General features: G+C 40.9%; 1 protein-coding gene across 6 annotated transcripts in view; it reads left to right on the forward strand.

The window, feature by feature from the left end:
- Positions 1–19,197, forward strand: part of ntm (neurotrimin) — a 214,758-nt gene that overhangs the window by 180,748 nt on the left and 14,813 nt on the right. For all 6 annotated transcript variants that reach the window (XM_042708491.1, XM_031572175.2, XM_031572177.2 and 3 more), the window contains one exon: positions 9,474–9,599. In XM_042708491.1, the coding sequence (XP_042564425.1) occupies positions 9,474–9,599 (126 nt within the window). The remainder of the gene's footprint in view (positions 1–9,473; positions 9,600–19,197) is intronic.

A 19,197-nucleotide genomic window follows, 5' to 3' on the forward strand; every position in this document is an offset into this window, starting at 1 on the left:
TGAGGCATTAAGTAGTAAAGATGACATTACGGATACAGGAGAGGAACACCTTGGAGAGGTTTCTTTTTAGTCACGGGGTCAGATTCAGTGCCTCCTGCCCTCTTAAGGCAGCTGAGGTAAGAAAGCGTGTCAGCCGCCGTAGAGGTGTCCTTGAAGCAGCTGTTGCTTTAGAAGCTGAATGTTGTTCAGTTACACAGGAGCTTCGGGGCTTAAAAAAAAATCCATCCAGAAAGTCGACTGTGCATCCTGGATTGTTACAGCGCCAATTAGGATGTAGGATTTTATCATTTTACCACTCAGTGAGAGAAGCTTTAGTCAAAGATCAGCGGAAGAGAGCAGCTCTGCCAATAAGGTGGGCATCTGGCCTCGCAAGTGAACCCCTCATCAGAATAATGGCTTCACAAAGAAAAAAGGGGCCGTTGAGAATTGGGGGAGAGACCGTATGCTCATTACCGCTATGGCAAAGTGCCTAGGGAAAATACATCATCCATGAGGCTTTTTATTTTTTAGCACTGGCATTGTCAAAACAACTCCTTCCCTTCCCAGACTATACATGCCAGACTCTGGTAGTGACAGGAGTGTCGTTCTTGTGCAAGGCAGCGTTTTCAACGGTGCATGCAAGGCTGCCTTCTGAAGTAGCCCTGCTAAGTGCCATTACCCAGAGTGCAGTGGAGAGCTTCCTCAGCATTGTCAAACAGAGTAGCAGAACAGTGTGTAACTTGATGACACTTCAGTGGCTTCACTCTTATCCTCCTCTACTCGACTCGGAGCCGGGTTTGTCACGGAGAGCGGGAGAAGGACGGAGACGGAGGGATTGAGAATACTGCATGTCTTTAAGTCCTCCCACGGAGAGAGCCCACTTAAAGGGCATGTGAGGAGATGATCTGGGGATGTCTTGTGAGATTGAGTGTTTGAAAAACATTGCAGTAACAATGAATATTGATCCTAAATTTGAAGTAAATGTAATATTATGTAAATGAAAATGTAACACAGCCAACAACCTATGATATACATAAACAAATTTCTTTTCATCATTCCAAATTGAATATGTAAAATGGTGTGTTGGGGGTTTCCCAGCATGCTTTGGTCGAGGGACTGTGTCCAGCCTGTGTGTCAGTGTGTTCAGTCCTAGTAACGTGATTCATGTTTCCCTTTTGTGTCTGGTGTTAGTGTGTGTGACTGTGTTATCATCTCGTCCATGTTTACTGCTGTTTGATGCGTATGTGTTAGCCCCTGCGTTAGTTAGCATACAGTATCTGTGCATATTCAGATGGTGTGAACATCACGCTCAGTGTGCTTCAGCGTCAAGTGAAGAGCCCTCACTGGTTATGATTCTTTATTTTAATGCCTCTGCCAGCCGCCATGACATGTCAGCTCAGAGAGCCAGGCATTCTGATCTCTTACGCAACACTATTGTGATGAGACATACCACGGAGCCACACTATTGTAGTTAATGGCTTTTTGGTGGGAAGCAGAGTTTAAACAGCTAGAACTCTGCAGTGCTTTTGAGAGAGATGTTAAACGGCTGGGGTAATTAACCACTGTGCCGTCCTGTGAATACGGGATTGAGAGGGCTAGTGTATCACTGAAAGACTTACTGAGCATTTCAGGCTAAAAAGATAAGTTTACTTAGCTACTTCACAAGCTCTATGTGTTTCATTCCTGTCCCTCTAAACCATAATATTTTGACTTAATTGATTTGGTTCAGTCTCATGTTTAAATCGCCTCGAGAGAATGAGTACAAGCCAGCACTTGTGGGTCATTGGAGATATACTTTTTGGCTCACAATTGTGTTTTTTTTTAAAAAACATTGATTGCTTTACCATGTTCAACTGATTTCTCAGAACATACACATTTTAAACCAGGCATGGAGCCTTTCTCTAAGTCCCTCAGTTTACATTTTTTTTTATTTGTTTTTTACAATTAACAAAAAAAAAAAGACTGAGTCATTTGCTGGAGTTGTTAATTGCTTCGTCTTTCTTCAGATGGCATGCCACCCATGCACAGAAGATCGTGCTCGCAGCTTACCATGCCTTGGTGCGTTTCGGAATTTGCATCTTAATCAACGCCTCTGAGAGGTCACCATTTGCATGTCAAATCATCTGACATTTGGAGTCGATGAAAACAATCATTCTGCAGCTGTGAATCAAACATTAGTTTGTGAATCTATGAAAAGCCATTTTGTCTTCTGAAGAACAAGGAGCGAGAGAGAGCTTGCCTTTGCTCTGTGTTAAATTGTATGAAAAACGACATTCCCTGAAACGTGTTGCTGTGTAGGCATAGGAGGCCGAGGCCTATTCGACTTTTTTAGGAAGTCTCACATGCCTTGATGTTTTTGTATATTTCCTCTTACTAAAAACATTCATGTACAAGTGGCATATGTACAATATTAAAGGTTTCTGGGGGTGTTCTTTTTATGATTCTAGGACAAAAACTCGCGGAGCTTTAAAGGCATATAACTTTAGTTACATCAGTCAAACGGTTGTTTTTTACCCTCATCACTTAAGTTGCTTGAAAATGAATCAAAACAAACATTTTATTTTCTATATCAAACTTAACGTCAAACATGAGTGGTCAAGAAATGAGATATTATTCCTTCCCAGCAGCAGTACCAAGTTTTTTACACTAGAAAAACACGATGACAAGGGTAGTTATTTATTTATTTTAAAATAAATACGTGGATATGAGAGGTGGATGCATGCTTGAGAATGCAGGAAAGCTGTGATGAAGCTTGCAGGGCATTCGTGTGATTTCCCTGCACACTAATTTAGCCTAGTTTGACCTAGTTTAACCTAGTTTGAAATGCAGAGCTTCAGTTTACACTGCAGTAACTTTCGGACCAGGCGCAATCCTTATAAGATACACCAGCTCTAAAAACATTCTCCTCAATAATATATTATATCATACGAAGTGTCATGGAAATGTCCTATATCCTCACATTTCTCAAGATGTAAGACATCTAGAGACACACCACGACGAAGATTCGAGCATTTACCTTATCATCTGCGGAGGTGGCCACGGCTCATCCCCCTGGGAGATTACCTCATGCAAACAACCACTCTTATACTCCATCTTACAACCCAATGTTTATGCCAGAAGAATATTTTGTCATTTCACAATTTATTCGCCACAATATGATTGGTGAAAATGGAAGCTTGGAACCTCACATAAACACACAATCTGAGAAACATCCTCTCGCGCCATCTTTTCCGAACCCCCCAATAGGCCCTAAGTGGCTTAAGGCATCATTTGAGCTCTCTGGCTCCCAGGGTTTATATGGTGTTTGGCTATCACCAGACGGTAGGGGTGAGATTGGGTCTCCGAGCCCAGGACCGGTGTTGTGACACCGTGTTAACTCATATCAATCTAAACTTTAGGCTATGAAAATACATCCTTACTGTTACAGGCTACATATATGGCCATAAAACGATTAGGCTGTTATTTCTAAAGTAGCACCTTGTTTCTGTTACAGCAGAGTGCCCACAGAGGCACACTAGACACACATGCCGACAGATGCTGACTACGTAGTGCTAAGGGAGAGTGCTAAAGCTAAAGCATGTTTGGGAATAGTGTGCTCTAACTAGGAACCTGAGGAGCTAGTATGTTTAATGAGTGAAGTATTTCTGGTATGTTTTCAGTGGCAAAATACATCAGCGTCTACCCTAACAAAACAAGGATTTACTTGTTGGGTGGAAGTTAAGATCAGTGCTGTTGTAAATGCTATGTTGGCTGGGTTATCTGTATTTCGTAATATAATCCTGAAAAGTTAAATACGACTTGCTGATGATTATGAGGCGGTGGTGGGTGGTGGTTGGTTTCTTAGTGAACCGGATCCGCTTCATGAATGCTGCCTCTTTTGCACTCTTGATTGACATTGTACAGTAAGCTGAAACGAGCGAATATGTGAATATGACTGAAATGTTTGGTACAAAGAGCCATGTGCTTTTGTGATCGGTTTAATGGTGGGGAACAGTCACCTTAGGCCATGGATAGTTAAGGCCCTGAAAGATCTCGCTGTCCTCCGTCGAATTCGTCGGATGCCCACGCTTGGTTCAAGTTAGCTTGTTCAGGAATAACAGACTTGTAGAAGACGGCTTAGCGAAAGAATGTGTTTTATTCAGTCACTAGCCACGGTCAGCTCGGCGCAGCACGAGCATGCGCTAGGCACGTCTGCTCACGGCTTGGTCTCCTTGCTTCATCTTCTCAAAACATTACAGAGATGTACATTCATTTATATTGTAGAATTAACATATGTGTGAAGGGGAGTGAATGGGTGTGTCTGGAGGTCAGGGGGTAAGCCTAGTTTGACCAAGGGCCATAGTCAGGTATGGCCATATAGATGCTAATGCCTTGTGGCCTCGACCATCCTGTCGTGGCTGTAGACAAAAGCCAACTAATGTTTCTAGCTCCAAGACCCACAAAAGCCAGGAACCATGTCTGATGGCTCATCAACATAGACAAAAGGCCAGCGGCCACCTCGATGACACTAGTCTGGTGCTATGCAAACTAATTTGCATTCGTTTGTTGAGATGTAATTAGATTATGTGAAGTTATGAAAATGCCTAAATCTAACAGCCCTCATACCTTATGCCATGGATAGTTAAGGCCCTCATACCTTATGCCATGGATAGTTAAGGCCCTCATACCTTATTCCATGGATAGTTAAGGTCCTCATACAGTCACCTTATGCCATGGATAGTTAAGGCCCTCATACAGTCACCTTATGCCATGGATAGTTAAGGCCCTCATACAGTCACCTTATGCCATGGATAGTTAAGGCCCTCATACCTTATTCCATGGATAGTTAAGGCCCTCATACCTTATTCCATGGATAGTTAAGGTCCTCATACAGTCACCTTATGCCATGGATAGTTAAGGCCCTCATACCTTATGCCATGGATAGTTAAGGCCCTCATAGTTACCTTATTCCATGGATAGTTAAGGCCCTCATACAGTCACCTTATGCCATGGATAGTTAAGGCCCTCATACAGTCACCTTATGCCATGGATAGTTAAGGCCCTCATACAGTCACTTTATGCCATGGATAGTTAAGGCCCTCATACCTTATGCCATGGATAGTTAAGGCCCTCATAGTTACCTTATTAGGCCCTACATAGGCCCTCATAGTTACCTTACCTTACATATTTTAGTGATAAATTAGCCTTGCATATTTAACTAGTAAAAAAAAAAACTGTTTGCAGTGACATTGCACAAAGTGTAATGTGTAGTGAAGAAACTAGATGACTAGTCGAATACGCTAACGTTGAACTACCTGTCAAGGACCTGTCGAGAAGCTTTCCCTAATAATAACCTTATCCCAACCCCAAACTTCACTTTGCTATACTATACCCAAATGCATCTGCTAATATCGTATGAACTCAGTGTTGGATCCATAGGCTTCTTCAATGAAACAAATAAGACTCTAAAGTCTACAATGCATCATTAGTATTTCTCCCCATAAAGTGAAGTTCAAACAGAGCAATACAAGGAACTATAAAAACAGCTTGAAAGAAAGGGCCAGTGTCACATTATAATAGCATATCAGGAGTATCAGGTTAAAGTAGGAATTTTATCAGATTTCCAAGAAAGTAGAGGGATGTTTTATATATACAGTTTTAAAGAGTGCAATGCCCCAGAGGAAAGTATCTGTTTCTGAGTTAAATTTTTTTTTTTTTGTAAATGTGTGTTTTTTTTTTTTTTGTTTTTTTTTTTGCCTCAGTGCCAAGACACTTAACTCTTTCTCCTCGTGGGAACGTGGCCCATGTGTATGCGAAACTTTGAGAATTTATTTTAAAACAGTGGTGTCCTTGTTTAACTGTGTTTGGGGATAGATGGAAGAAATATGCGGTAGATCTCACGGGTGCGTTCATCTGATTTGAGATGAATATAACTGTCTAGACTCTTTTCCCTCTCTCTCTCTCTCTCTCTCTCTCTCTCACACACACACACACACACACACACACACACACACACACACACACACACACACACACACACACACACACAAACAAACAAACAAGCATATTTACATTGACATTGCATCAGTTTCTTTGACACTTTCATCCCAGGCGACATGCAGTTGAGGTACAGCTGCTCGAGCCATGTTACAGTTTCCCCTCACTCAAGTGCACACACACACACACACACACACACACACACACACGCTGCTCGAGCCATGTTACAGTTCCCCCTCACTCAAGTGCCAGATGCCTGCAAGGAGTTCATGGGTTGCAATTAATAAGCGCAAGAAAAAAAACAAAAAGAAAGAAAATGGAAAAACAAAAGGGGTATGGATGTCTTGCATTGTTTTGAAGGTGCCGGGGTGAATGCATATGGTTACTGGAGAGTTTGAAGGTTCCGGGGTGAATGCATATGGTTACTGGAGAGTCGGCCCTTTATCTTATTGGCATAAAAAATGAACCCTGAATTATCGTGAAGCCTGAAGCTGACATGAAGCATGCAGTGAATATCCCCTCTCTATGGTATGTTACTGAATTTTAAGCGTGTCCTAATTAAATATATGTAAATACCCACAGTGGCAGATCCATGGTCATAAACAACTCTATTGCCTGAGAACTGTGTCGTTCTATTATTTTTTTTTTTAAATGTATATGTAGGTCATTCAATCACACTTTACATTCATGCACACTTAATGGAGAAAATGGATGAATTGACTGTAGGAAATAATAATACAAAAAAAACTTTTAAAAGATCTGTAATTATATTGCATTGAATGTCTTCACAGACGACAGCAAAGGAGATCATTGGTCACTTCTATAGGGCACTGACCCAAGAATTGTAGCTTGTTTGAAGCACTGTGCTTTCATCAGATAAAGGAGAATACGTTCACGACAAGTGCTTCTGACTAAATTAACTATTTGTAACCTCTACATCCCTCCCAATTTCATTCGTTTTATGCTGTGAAATAGTTCTACAATGGTAGGGGTTAGACCTTGTTCTGCATTTGTATTACGCTGGAGTTCAGAGTAGACAGAAAATCATTAATTTAGCCAGAGGGGAAATGTGTTTCCATTTTTCGCTGCATAATGAAAACTAATTATGCTGGTCTCCCCCCTTTTTGGTCGTAAAGTGAAAAATCCTTAATATTCTGGATTGTCAAAATGATCAAATGCTTGTTTCGTAAACATCTCAAGCAGATAATTTGCCTCATGAGAACAAAAGTGGACACATAAAAAAAAAAACATTCTTGGAAGTCATTCACCACTCTATTTGAAAACCATCCAGCAGATCCGCATCAGACAGAAATGCCAGAGAGTCAAATGTATATCTCATCCCTTCTTTCTGTCTATAAACCGTTTTGTGGGTAATGTGCTCTTTGCCACTCTTTTAATGTGCTGTTGATCATGGCTGGGTGTGGGTGGGGGCTGAAGTTGTTGTGTCACTCGTACGCCTTATTAGAGATTTTGCGTCCAGCCGGCCCCAAATTGGTTTAGCGCAGGGAATTCACCCCAGCGGCAGTGGTAGCACAGCAGGCAGGGCTGAGTACCCCACAACACCAGCACCTCAGCGCAGGCGGGGCTTAGTACCCCACAGCATCAGCACCTCAGCACAGGCAGGGCTGAGTACCCCACAGCACCTCAGTGGAGGCAGGGCTGAGTACCCCACAGCATCAGCACCTCAGCGCAGGTTTGGCACCGCTACGTTATCTGCTAATTTAATTAGTAGAGTGTCTCTGCCAGCAAATTAATGAACACTCAGCAGTCATTGCCCAGTACAAACATCTTTGTTTATTTGTTTTTTATTTACAAAACATGCTGTTTTGTACTCACCTCTTTGGTAAATGAGAGGCGTCATTACAATGCAAACAGTAATATTTCAGATGTGTTTGTAATCTAATCAAACACTTTTTTATTTAATATGTTTATAAAGCTTAATACAAGTACAGAACATAGGAATGGATTCCCAGCGATAGCAGATTCATCAGTTAGCATTAGTGAATGCATCAGCTAATGCTGACAATCAGTCCCTCTAGCCTGATGATTCAGTGTCATCAGTGTCATAGCCATTCAACACTGACATCTTTGCGCTGAGCAAAACTGAATTCCAAGAAGAGCAGCATGTTTTACCTATGCAAACATCTAACTATGTATTTTGGCAGAATCATAGAAAAGCCAGGTAATTGGATTTCATGATGTGGAGAAATAATAATAATATTGATAATGTAAGAAATAATAACAGTAATTCTGATAAAAACACTTCTTGTAAACACAGTATTTTTTAATCCGGGGAAATTAAATGATCCTATTCTAAGTTGTCTGATATACTTTTGGGCCTCTTCAAGGCCTATTGTGAATGCCCAAACACTGGAAAACAACAATTTGCTCGGATGTTCAAGGTGTTCCTTGGTGTCCACATGGGTGAGTTAGTATCTGTGGGGGAGTAATTGCTCATTCAAGCCATAGACATCCTCATCAGGTCAGAATCCACTGGAGATTAGAACCGTCACTCACTGCACCACCCATAATTAAATGATTGCCATGATGCGCTCAAGATGGACATGTGTCTCCCTCGTCACTCCGTGCAAAAAGTAAAATGCTAATATCCCCAAAGACACAGCAGACAGTCGAAGACAGCAGTGACATAGGATATTTGGACACAGTTTTATCACGGGCGTTTGCCACGAGACGTCAGGTATCTGTCTAAAGCATTGTATTAAATCATTTGTGAAAATCTGAGTATCTTCGTCTGCTGTGAGGAGATATTTATATATATATATATTTGCTTGGATATCATAGCTCATAGCTCTTTTAACCTTTGAACTGGCTTGAATCCCTCCTGGAATAAGGGTGTTTTGTTGTAAGTATGTTGGGCCGAAAGCCTGCTGGTTCTATTAATGTATCAACTGGGCTGTGATATAATGCATCCACTGTACTGGATGAGCTGAGCCAGGTGTGATGCTGGTCAGAGTGCAACTCTGCAACCTCAGCAGTGGCCACACTCAGCACACACAACATCCTTCACTCAAGCACACACACACACACGCACACGCATGCACGCACACACATACACACACACACACACACACGCGCACACGCACGCACACACGCATGCACGCACACACCTACACACACACACACACACACACACACATGCACACACACACACACACACACACACACACACACATGCACACACACACACACACACACACACACACACACACACACACACACCATAATACTGGATAGTGTAACCCTTCCTATGTAATGAATGTCTAGTTGCCATACTGAATGCACTGATTAAATAGAGGTGACCTTTCAAGGTTCCTCTTCTACAGATGCTGCTGAAGTCACAGTTGTGCTGGTTAGCCTTGCTCTGTTATGCACCATTCCATTCCTTTTTGTCAATCATATATTAATAACTGTCACATTAGCATAGAATTCATTTATTGATAACAGATGTATTAAGAGTCATATATTAATATGGTTTCATTTTTCTGTTTCGACTCCAGTACCTCCAAAGATCACAAGCTTGTCCAAGGACCTCGTGGTCAACGAAGGCTCCAATGTTAGCCTGATCTGCGCCGCCAGTGGAAAGCCAGATCCGAGCGTTAGCTGGAAGATCATCTCCCCATCAGGTAAGAGGCTCATATATTGTTCTATCAATCGTGGTGAAATGACTGAATGGCAATCATTTGTTTATGTCAAATTTTGACTCTGTAATTACTGAGGAGGATACGTCTCTCAAGCAGTGATTGCAGTGACTGTGATCGCAGCCTCATTGATTCGCTGAATGTTTGCCAGCTCACAATTGGAATTTATTTAAAACTGATTTGCATCAGTGAAGACTTTGAGCAGACCAAACGTGAATCCCATTTCTGAGTGCTCTGGTTCACTGAAAGAATGTTATCTGTAGTAAGTGTTTCTTAATAACGGATCATTTTTAACACACAAAGAGGAAGAACATGCATTATTTTGCCAACATCTTTTGGTTCAAGCATAGTTCTTAGTGATTTTGGTTTAGTTTTAGCTCTCTTACTTTTGCCACTCTTAACACTTGCAGCCTAATCGACTGAAATGACTGACTAGACATGGCTGGTGTTAATTGCCCAATGAATGGATGTGCCCCCTCGCCCGATAATGTCTTTTTTTTTTTACTCTGTGATTAGCAATTGCCATCACAAACATAGCACCGGGCACATCATAAGGGACAAACCTTCCCTTGAGATTTGATCTGCAAGGCAGAATGTGGAGAAAGGAAAAAGCAGTGGAAGCCAAGTATTTAGCAAAATACTTGTATCCAAGGCAACTCACATAGGCATCCTGCAGTGACCAGGAATCAAGCCCAGGTCGACTGCTTAGAGTAGAGGGTAGTAACCAACATGACACCAACAGTTAACAATAGATTATATATCTACTTTACCTGGTCTAAATGAATACAGGCTCTGGTACCATTTTAAACTCCAGTTTTTTTTTTCTTTGCCACTAACACATTCTTTTTCTACTTTCACCCTCTTGACCCAAACACTACTTCAAGGCTAATTGAAGTCCAGCTGTTTGCATGCATCAATTTCTTTGATTTAATGGTGGAGAAAGCTGCAGCTCTACCGACACACAAGACAAGTACAAGCTGCAAATGTAGTTCAAGGAAGTGCAAGGTTAATGTATGAACGAACTCCAGCATAAATTGTATATGCGTACACTAAGTGCAGTCGTCACTGAAGTATTGCAGCACCCTAAAGAGAAATAAGAACGGTATAGGTAATGAAAAAGTATGACACAGGGCAGTAGTCCATTCCAGGTTACACTCCAGACCGAAGTAATTACTTGTGTCATGGTCATGTTTAGATTTAATCACACCATCGAGCCCTGCAAGACTGTCTCTGCCAAACCTACATTCTTTATGTTCATCGTAGGCAGGAACTGTTAATCATTGTGCTCAAACTGGGATATGGGTACAGCTTATGCATGTAGCACTGCATACATTGTAGCCATAGAATTTGTGCCGAGCAGCAGGGTGGTCCTATAAGTGTTTGTCTATAGCGTTCTTCCTCTTCTTCCACACTTTTTTTCAACAATTTGTGGTCGACGATATCATATACTTGAACTTCACCAATCCACATGAAACTTAATATGGTTGTAGCCCCACATGACCAATGTGGAATATAAGCCTTCAACTAATAATCCTACATTTATACATGCATAATTTTCAAAATGTTGTATATAAATGCCAAGTGGATTTATACAGTGAAGCTAATTGTGTTGCTTACTTATACCGTACATGTAAATTTAGCAGAAGAATATATGTGTTATAAAGTCACACTAGACAGGTCTCCAAACAGCAGAACGTAACTGACAGGTACTGTTTCACACCCTGTCAGTTTACAGCCTCCACATCCGCAAATCACAGTTCCTTACATTTTCACTCGAATAAGATATAGAACAAACTTTTAAGCTGTTGTTGCCAGAAACGTGATAATTCAAGATAACACACTTTTGTTCTGGAATGAAAAATGTTTTCTTATTTCACTTAGTTCTCTCACTTTATGCAGCGGCCATAAAGTCTACCAGTTACTTTCCACTAGAGAGTGGCCCTGGTGGGGTCCAACATCAGACACATTCAAGTTGAGTTTCAACAATATTGGCCTTGAAGGGAACATGGGTGTAGCCATCGAATCGGTACCAGCCACTCCACTCACAGGCTGATACAATCACTTCAAATGTAATCCCCAGCCATAATCCATTCCGAATGCTGCAGATTGAAACAGATTCCAATTAGTGCTTTTCCAGAGCACAGCAAACATAGTTAACCAGAGGGATCTGACCGTGCCAAGCTACGTCATCTGTTACGTTTTTGGACAGAACATTTAGCCAATGCCCAAAAATGTGAGAAATGAACAGCATGCAGCGGCATCAACAATGTGGCATATGATGACATTTGATCTGTTATGAGATGGCCCTCCAGATACTCCCAGTGGCCTTCTGAGCTAATGTGTCTTTTGACTGTGTGAAGACTTTCATGAAAAACTCTTTCACTGTTTCCATTAAAGGTGCCTTTGTCGAAGTGTAGGGAACCATGCAAAATAAGGCACGATGAAAGTCATGTTACTTAGTTATTTGAGGTAATAAATATATTATAATGACTTTTACCTGGTGCATTTGTGTTTGCTATACCATAATGCATACTTTACATAACTGAATGTAATGTTCTTTAGGGTCATTCCACCAATTTATGAATTATGATGATTACAATTACCTACACGGAATCATGCTATTGATCATGATTCATTATTTTAGTCATGCGACAGCTGTGATTACAATACATAAATAAGTGTAAGTAAAGTGGACATAAACATAACCAGGTTGGCCAAGCAAATATGAATGTTCTGCATTCTGGTAATACTTGCAGAATGTCATTACCAAATGGATTTCTACTCTAAATGAAGATTAAAAAAAGTAAAACAAAAAAAATAAAAATGATCAAAACCACTCAGTTTGACTAATAGCTTGACATTAATTTAGGCCCATCAGTAAAAGTCAGTTAATTAATATTACTGAAATGGAACATATTTGATGGAATGTGGATTTATTTTTAAAATGGATGTCTGGATGTTGGCAGTGATGAGAACAGCTGGAAATGAGGGCTGTCTTGCACTCTCCCATCACTGATGAATGACCCATCACAGGAGAATGTGATGGTAGAACCTAATGAAAACATTTAGCCACCAAAATAGATTTTAATGCCATGGCTGCTACTTATAATGTTTCCAAGTAACCTTTAGTGTAGTATTGTATTGTATGCATTTTGCCAAAGACAATTCATATTAATATTAATATATTAATATCAAAGACTGATATTAGACTAGACTAATACTAGCACCCATGAGATTGTCCATGAAGGAAAGATGAGTACACTATCTCACTGGAAGAATTAAACAGTGTAAAATTAGCTACGAATCTACTGATATGCTATTTGTATCTGTTAAGTGTATAAGTGTCTGTTTTCTGTATGTTAATTTTGACTATAGCATTTTGGCCAATCTGGTTTGATCAACTTTGTTAACACATACATTATTCAGTGTATGCATAACTTTACTCCAGAGGTAAATTAAGTTCGTAAATTTGCATTTAATAGGGAGTACAGAACAGTTTGGTGTCCCAACAGGGAAGTGAGTTCTACATCCCTCTCTAGGTGAAGGATTCAGCTTCTTTTTCTGTTTTAATTTAATGTTACGCAGAGCAGCCAGGCTATGACTCCACACACTGAAACAGTATTTGCTGATCAAAAAACAAGTCATGAAGATGAGCATCTTTAATGTACTGTATTTATTACTCACAGTTTACCTGTATTACATATTTATCTACCTGTCCTTTCATGAAAGGAAGCACTATTATGCAAGAGGAGGACTTTGTAGTGCACCCTTACCATCAACCTGCCATGATTAAAGGATGATGAGTCTTTAATTCCTTAATTACTCAATTATTATGCTCTTTGATTACCTCTTTGGCGCTGACAACTTTACCTGTTTGAATCATCCTTCTATAAGTAAGAATCCCCACAGGCTGAATCCACACGCTTACCTATCCACTCCTTGGTTATTTAATATAAACGCTACATCATAATATTCTTTTGATATTAATTATATTATATGTGTTTGTAGGGAGTGCTGCACACCCAATTAATCCCTTATTTCAATTCATCTGTCTTTTCAAGGTAGCTCTCTGCTGTTCCCAATGCCAGATGGCAGTGTGCTAGTACTTAAACAGTTACCTTCAACCCCCAACTGGCTGACAGAATGCAGCGGAATCAGGGTTATCCCTGGTTTTAATGAAATCACAAGTATCAACCACAGGCTCTCCAGGGGGTGCGTTGGTTTAGCCTACTCCTCCTCAGCATGAAATCTGAAGGGGCTCTCAGACTACACAGTTTTCAGTCGCAGGCAGTAAAATGTTGGTTGCATGCAGTTGCAGTGATCTTACTCCATTCCTGTGAGAGTGAGTTGGGTTGTGTGTACTGAACGACTAGTTGCAGACCAGTCTCAAGGATATCTAGCAGGTGTGAGCTCCGAATGTGCTGGCGACTCCAATCGTAGCTTCAATTCAGTGATTTGTCACGACAGAGCGCAGGACCCAACCTTCCCCAACTGAGATCATTTTGTGTGAAATCCTGAGGTGCTAACAGGATTTTGAAGGACAAGTCTGGATCCCAGACACTGCTGTAGTGTGAAAGTGAAAGTGGACTGAATGCAGTTGTTGTATGTAGTTTGAAAGGGCCTTAAAGGTAGTGTCTTGCGATTCTGGCAAAAGGTTGTGAAGCATCGTGTTAATTGGCTGGATTGTTTAGGGCTCGGTCCGAACCATCATGTTTGTTTCCCATGTGTACAAATCCCAGAGTTGTTTTTTTTAACACACACACTGGATGGTCAGCTAGACCCGAAAGGTGGATTTAACTTTTGAGCAGTCAGGGAAGTGGGCAAGTACCAGATACTGTTTTCCAGAAAGAAAGCTGTCCTTTCTGAGTTTTACCTGCACTCCACATGATGCTACGTGCTAGTGTGGGAGTGTTAGCAACATGTGTCAAATCTTAACAAAACTGCATTAATCCTGCACAACTCTGTGATTCGACAGCTGGTGCATCCCGGAAATGCACAGGAAATACACTGAGCGATGTCTATGGTAATTATAGTTAAATATTATTATGACAATGTATGGATTCACATTACATAATAACTCACAGTGATGAAATCCCCATGCTCTCTGATTTCACCCAGTGGTATGCTTTACCCTAAACCTTCATGCACACAGTTATACTTGAGGCAATTTTCCTGATCTTGTGGAGGGAGAGAGGGTGGACTGTTTAATAATTAAACCTCACGCGCCACAGCTGTCAGTGTTGTGTGACAAGGACACACATGGTCTCTTGCTGTTGTGTTGGATTGCATCATCCACCCTTCCAGTTTCATCTCAGCTGAGTGTTCCATATGCATCCATTACCGTAGCCCAATAGGTCATACTGCCCTGTATGGAGTTGAGAGACAAATTAAGAGAAGGTGTGTGCTGGCATATGATGGCACACCATAGCCAAGTCTTGTAGGGGGCCTGGAGAGGGACAGCTCAGGACCACATGTCCTCCCTGGTCCTGTCATGGTAGCAGCTGCCCAGCCCAGTCCTTCCCCCCTTTCTGGGTGCGTCCAAAAATCACAATTCTTCTCTCACCAAGGTATTCCCATCAGACTTAAACTCAGCGAAACACACACTGACCTCACGCCTTGTGTGCAGGGCAATGCTGTTCTGTCTCCTGAACCATGGCAAGAAACAAATAGAGTGTCTTTGCACACCGTGTGCATGACAGCTCTATAAACCACATCTTATCTCTTTGGCAAGGTCAACACTCCGCACTGACTGACACAGCCTTGTGGGTGGGATGATGCACAGGTTGTAATTCACTCGTCTTTTGGAAAGTGTATAAAAATGTCTGTTAGACGCCGTAATTATGGCTCTATTGTTGATTCATTGTTGAATTAATTATAAGCTCAATTTCCTCACCATCAGGCCATTAGCAATCCCAACCATAATCCCGGCAGTAATATTTAAGAATTTCCTAACATTGGCTCATCTGGATTGCTGATTCCCCCTACTTCTAATGCTAGACTTTCAACACCATCTTGTTTGTCAGTGTTCAGAGCCTAGGCCATAGTAAGAGAACATCATTTGATGATCACACTTTCCTCTTCGGATTTCATAACTCCCAAACAGTACAAGCTTAGCACTAGCAACCGCGTTTGGCACACGAGGAAGTTCTGCTTAAGCGGTTGCGATTGCAGTTGTTTGCAATGCCTTGCACCATTAAAACAGAGCCCACTAGGAATTGTGGTACTTCTTTTTCTCTTAAAGGAATTTTTCAGTTTGTTTGTTTATTTTTTTCTTCCATCCTGTGTGTAATGGTTTAATGTACATAATGATAAGTCTATGGGTATAAATAGAGTGGTGCGACTGCGTTTAAACCCCTGTTGAAAATGAATACGTTTTGTTTGTAGGAGCTATGGTGAATCTATTTCACTTTAATGGCTTTCATGTACCCCACAACACTGTGGCAGCTAAGTAATCCTTCCAGCTGCAATGCTATCTGGGGCTTCAGCCCTGGTATACAGAAGCTGCCTCCGTCTCCTCAAGGCTGTTTCTGCTGTTTGCAGTAATTTCATTGTTGTTGTTGTCGTTGTGCATGAGAGAGGGAGAGAAAAACTGAATGCCAGATAAATGCATGGATATGAGGGTGAAATGTTAGTTCAGGACAGATGACATTTTATCTCTGGCCATTCCCAGTTGTGCTTATGACACGGTGGAAGTCATTGATTGCTGCGCCCGGTGGCATGATTGATAGGTGGCCTATTTAAAGGTGTTGGCGTCATCGGGAATGCTGAGTAGAAACGTTTGGATTAGTAGGTAAACAGCTCCAGTAATCAGTGCCATAAACATGCATCTAAAACCACGACTAACGTCTTTTATTCAGGTCAGACAATATCAAGGTAGAAGTAACGAGAACTCCCTGAAATGAAGATTACTGCCATCGTTTTTTATTTACCAGACACTTTCCCACCGCATCTGACAGTGTAGAGAAGGTATAAATTGCATCATGTTGGAACTGAATCCACAACCTTGGGGTTTTCTTTGCCTGGCTCTCCAGTAAGCGCTATAGAAATACTTTTTAATCATTGAAGTTGCTAGGATGGAATTGTTTTCAATAATTCTGCTTAACAGAAATTTTCTTTCAGGAGTCTTTCTTTTGGAAGCATTTTTTTGTAGTATCTTTCTCTTCAGCTTCTTGTCAGGGGTATTCAGACTAGGTGGATAACTTGATAGTAGCTTTAATTAACTGTCTCACAAAACCTTTTGTTGTGTCAAAACGCCTTTTTTCTTCTTGTAGGTTAACAAGCAGCCAAGGCCATATACATTATAAAGAGGAATAGACCTGCTTCATTAGATGGAAGCATGAAGACCCTCATGACATTTCCATATTCTACACCCACTCTATATGAAAGTGTCATGTTGGAGTCATCACTAATAGGCACAAGAAAACGGTATACAGTATAGGATGGAGGAAGAAGAAAACAGAGCATTATAGAACGTTACTGAACAACAGTTTTCTGAGCCAATAAAAGGTCAATATGTAGTTGTTATGTATTTACTGACTGTAATTTCTGTGTAGAGGAAGAGGAAAAAAACAAAGGAGGGATTCAACTATCATGGAACTGCCCTTGAAGAAAGAAAGAAAGAAAGAAAGAAAGAAAGAAAGAAAGAAAGTAGCAATAGGATGAAGAAATCAAAACTAATCAGTACATGCAAAACGAAGACTTTAGAGGTTCAGATCCACTGGTCATATCATCTGGCTTATACTGTAGATGCATAACCCAGTGGCGTTCGGGTGTATCGATAGCTTTTAAAAAAAAATCATTTTCCGAAGAGTTAAAGAGACTCCAACGATTTGACCTCAGCATGTTTTGCGCTCAATTTCTTTCAGATGGAATCAGGTTAATGACAAGGAATTTTATACTACAAATCTCTTGAATCTATACAACATAATGGACAACGGCAGCAAATCATCATTCCTCTGCCATGTTGTGACACGATAGCCTTCAAAATCAAGTTTCTGCGTGAGGGCAAGCAGTATTTTCATTCCTAAATGATAATAAATATGATCTCCATATTTCTTTGAGATTTAGGCATGGAAACAGTTTTACTTTGTTGATCCAATATGGCGTTGACATCCTTCAGAAATTTTAAATCCAAAGTGAAATATACTGGCATTAGACATAGATATGGTGGGCTACTGAGCTCAGATAAAAGACATATAGATTTAATGGGTCGAATCAAAGTTAAACTGTCAGGATGCATTTTCTTTGCCGTCTTGTATTTTTAGTTGAGGAAAGCCTCCTTTGTATTCATGAAGAAGTGTATCCCCAAGCCCTGTGCCTCTGCCTTCTTGTGAAATTACAGTGGTTATGCTATGTGAGTATTGTTCAAACATATAATTAACATACTAATGAATCACATATGCCTTCATGAGTCTCCAGCACAGCTCTGCAGCCTTTTATATCCCCAGCACCTACAGCATGAAGCCCAAGTAATATATTGTGTTCTTAGTATATGTACCAGATAACATCAGTTTTATCGCTGGTGTACCATCACATGATTAAGATATGAAAAATGGGTACGAATTCTAATAGTGATGATGTAAGTGAACCCTCACACAACGTCTTTGCTCGTTCTGTGTGTGGGACTTTCATTTTTTTTTTTTCTAGCTCTGGTAGTGTGGGTAGTGACTGACTCTCCACTCTGTGTCCTCCAGAGAGATCTGATTGTGAGTGTGTCCTCTTCAGAATGACTCTTGCAGCTGCCCCCTGGATTGATATGCCTCCTCTCTACTATCCCTGTCTTCTCTCCTGGGTTTTCTCCAGCTATATCTATGCCAGGATTGTACCTGAGGCATAGTGCTGGTGCTCTCTGGGTCTCTCTGCCTGTGCAGGCTGCTGCTCTCTAGAGAACATCCACTTTATCCTTCTCACCGTTGACTCCCAGAGTTTCACGATGAACCCACGGCCGCTCTCTGAAAAGCTCGCAACTGCTATAAACGTGAGGATATCAGTTTTTAAGCCCTAATTGCAGCGTATTGGATTTGACTTCTAACGGAACTGCACTGCATACAAATACACAGTTGAAACAGTAGCTTTCTCTTTTTTTCCTTTTGTTTTTAACTTCCTTTCGGCCATTTTATGCCTTGCCTAACTTTTCTGTCTGACTGATAAATTATTTATATTTACTTCCCTCGCCATGAGTGAAGGCCATCTGTAGCTGAGCTCACAGAAACATGACCCCACCCCCCACCCCACCCCAGCCCCCGCTTGTTTGTTTCTCTAAAAGAGCAGCCCAGCTGAAAGTCCTGCACAGGCAGCTTACTTCGAAATCAGAACACTCTGTAAACAGACAAGGCAATGTCTTAACTTACAATCCTAAGGCAATAGTGTGCGTTGAAGTGTCATTAATCTGCTTCATTTCTAAGTAACTCTAACTGGCTATTACTCACTGAATGAGCGAAGTTAACCAAGTAATGACAAGTAATATACACATATTTGTTTTTCTGTGTGAAGTAACTGTATTGTGTTGTTCTAGCTTAACCATTTTTTTCAAAGGGGTAAATTCAACAATAGTTCTTTAGTTAAGCCAAATAAAAAGGTCAAT

This window comes from Clupea harengus, chromosome 8 (genome assembly GCF_900700415.2).
Source record: "Clupea harengus chromosome 8, Ch_v2.0.2, whole genome shotgun sequence".
NCBI classification, from domain to species: Eukaryota; Metazoa; Chordata; class Actinopteri; order Clupeiformes; family Clupeidae; genus Clupea; species Clupea harengus.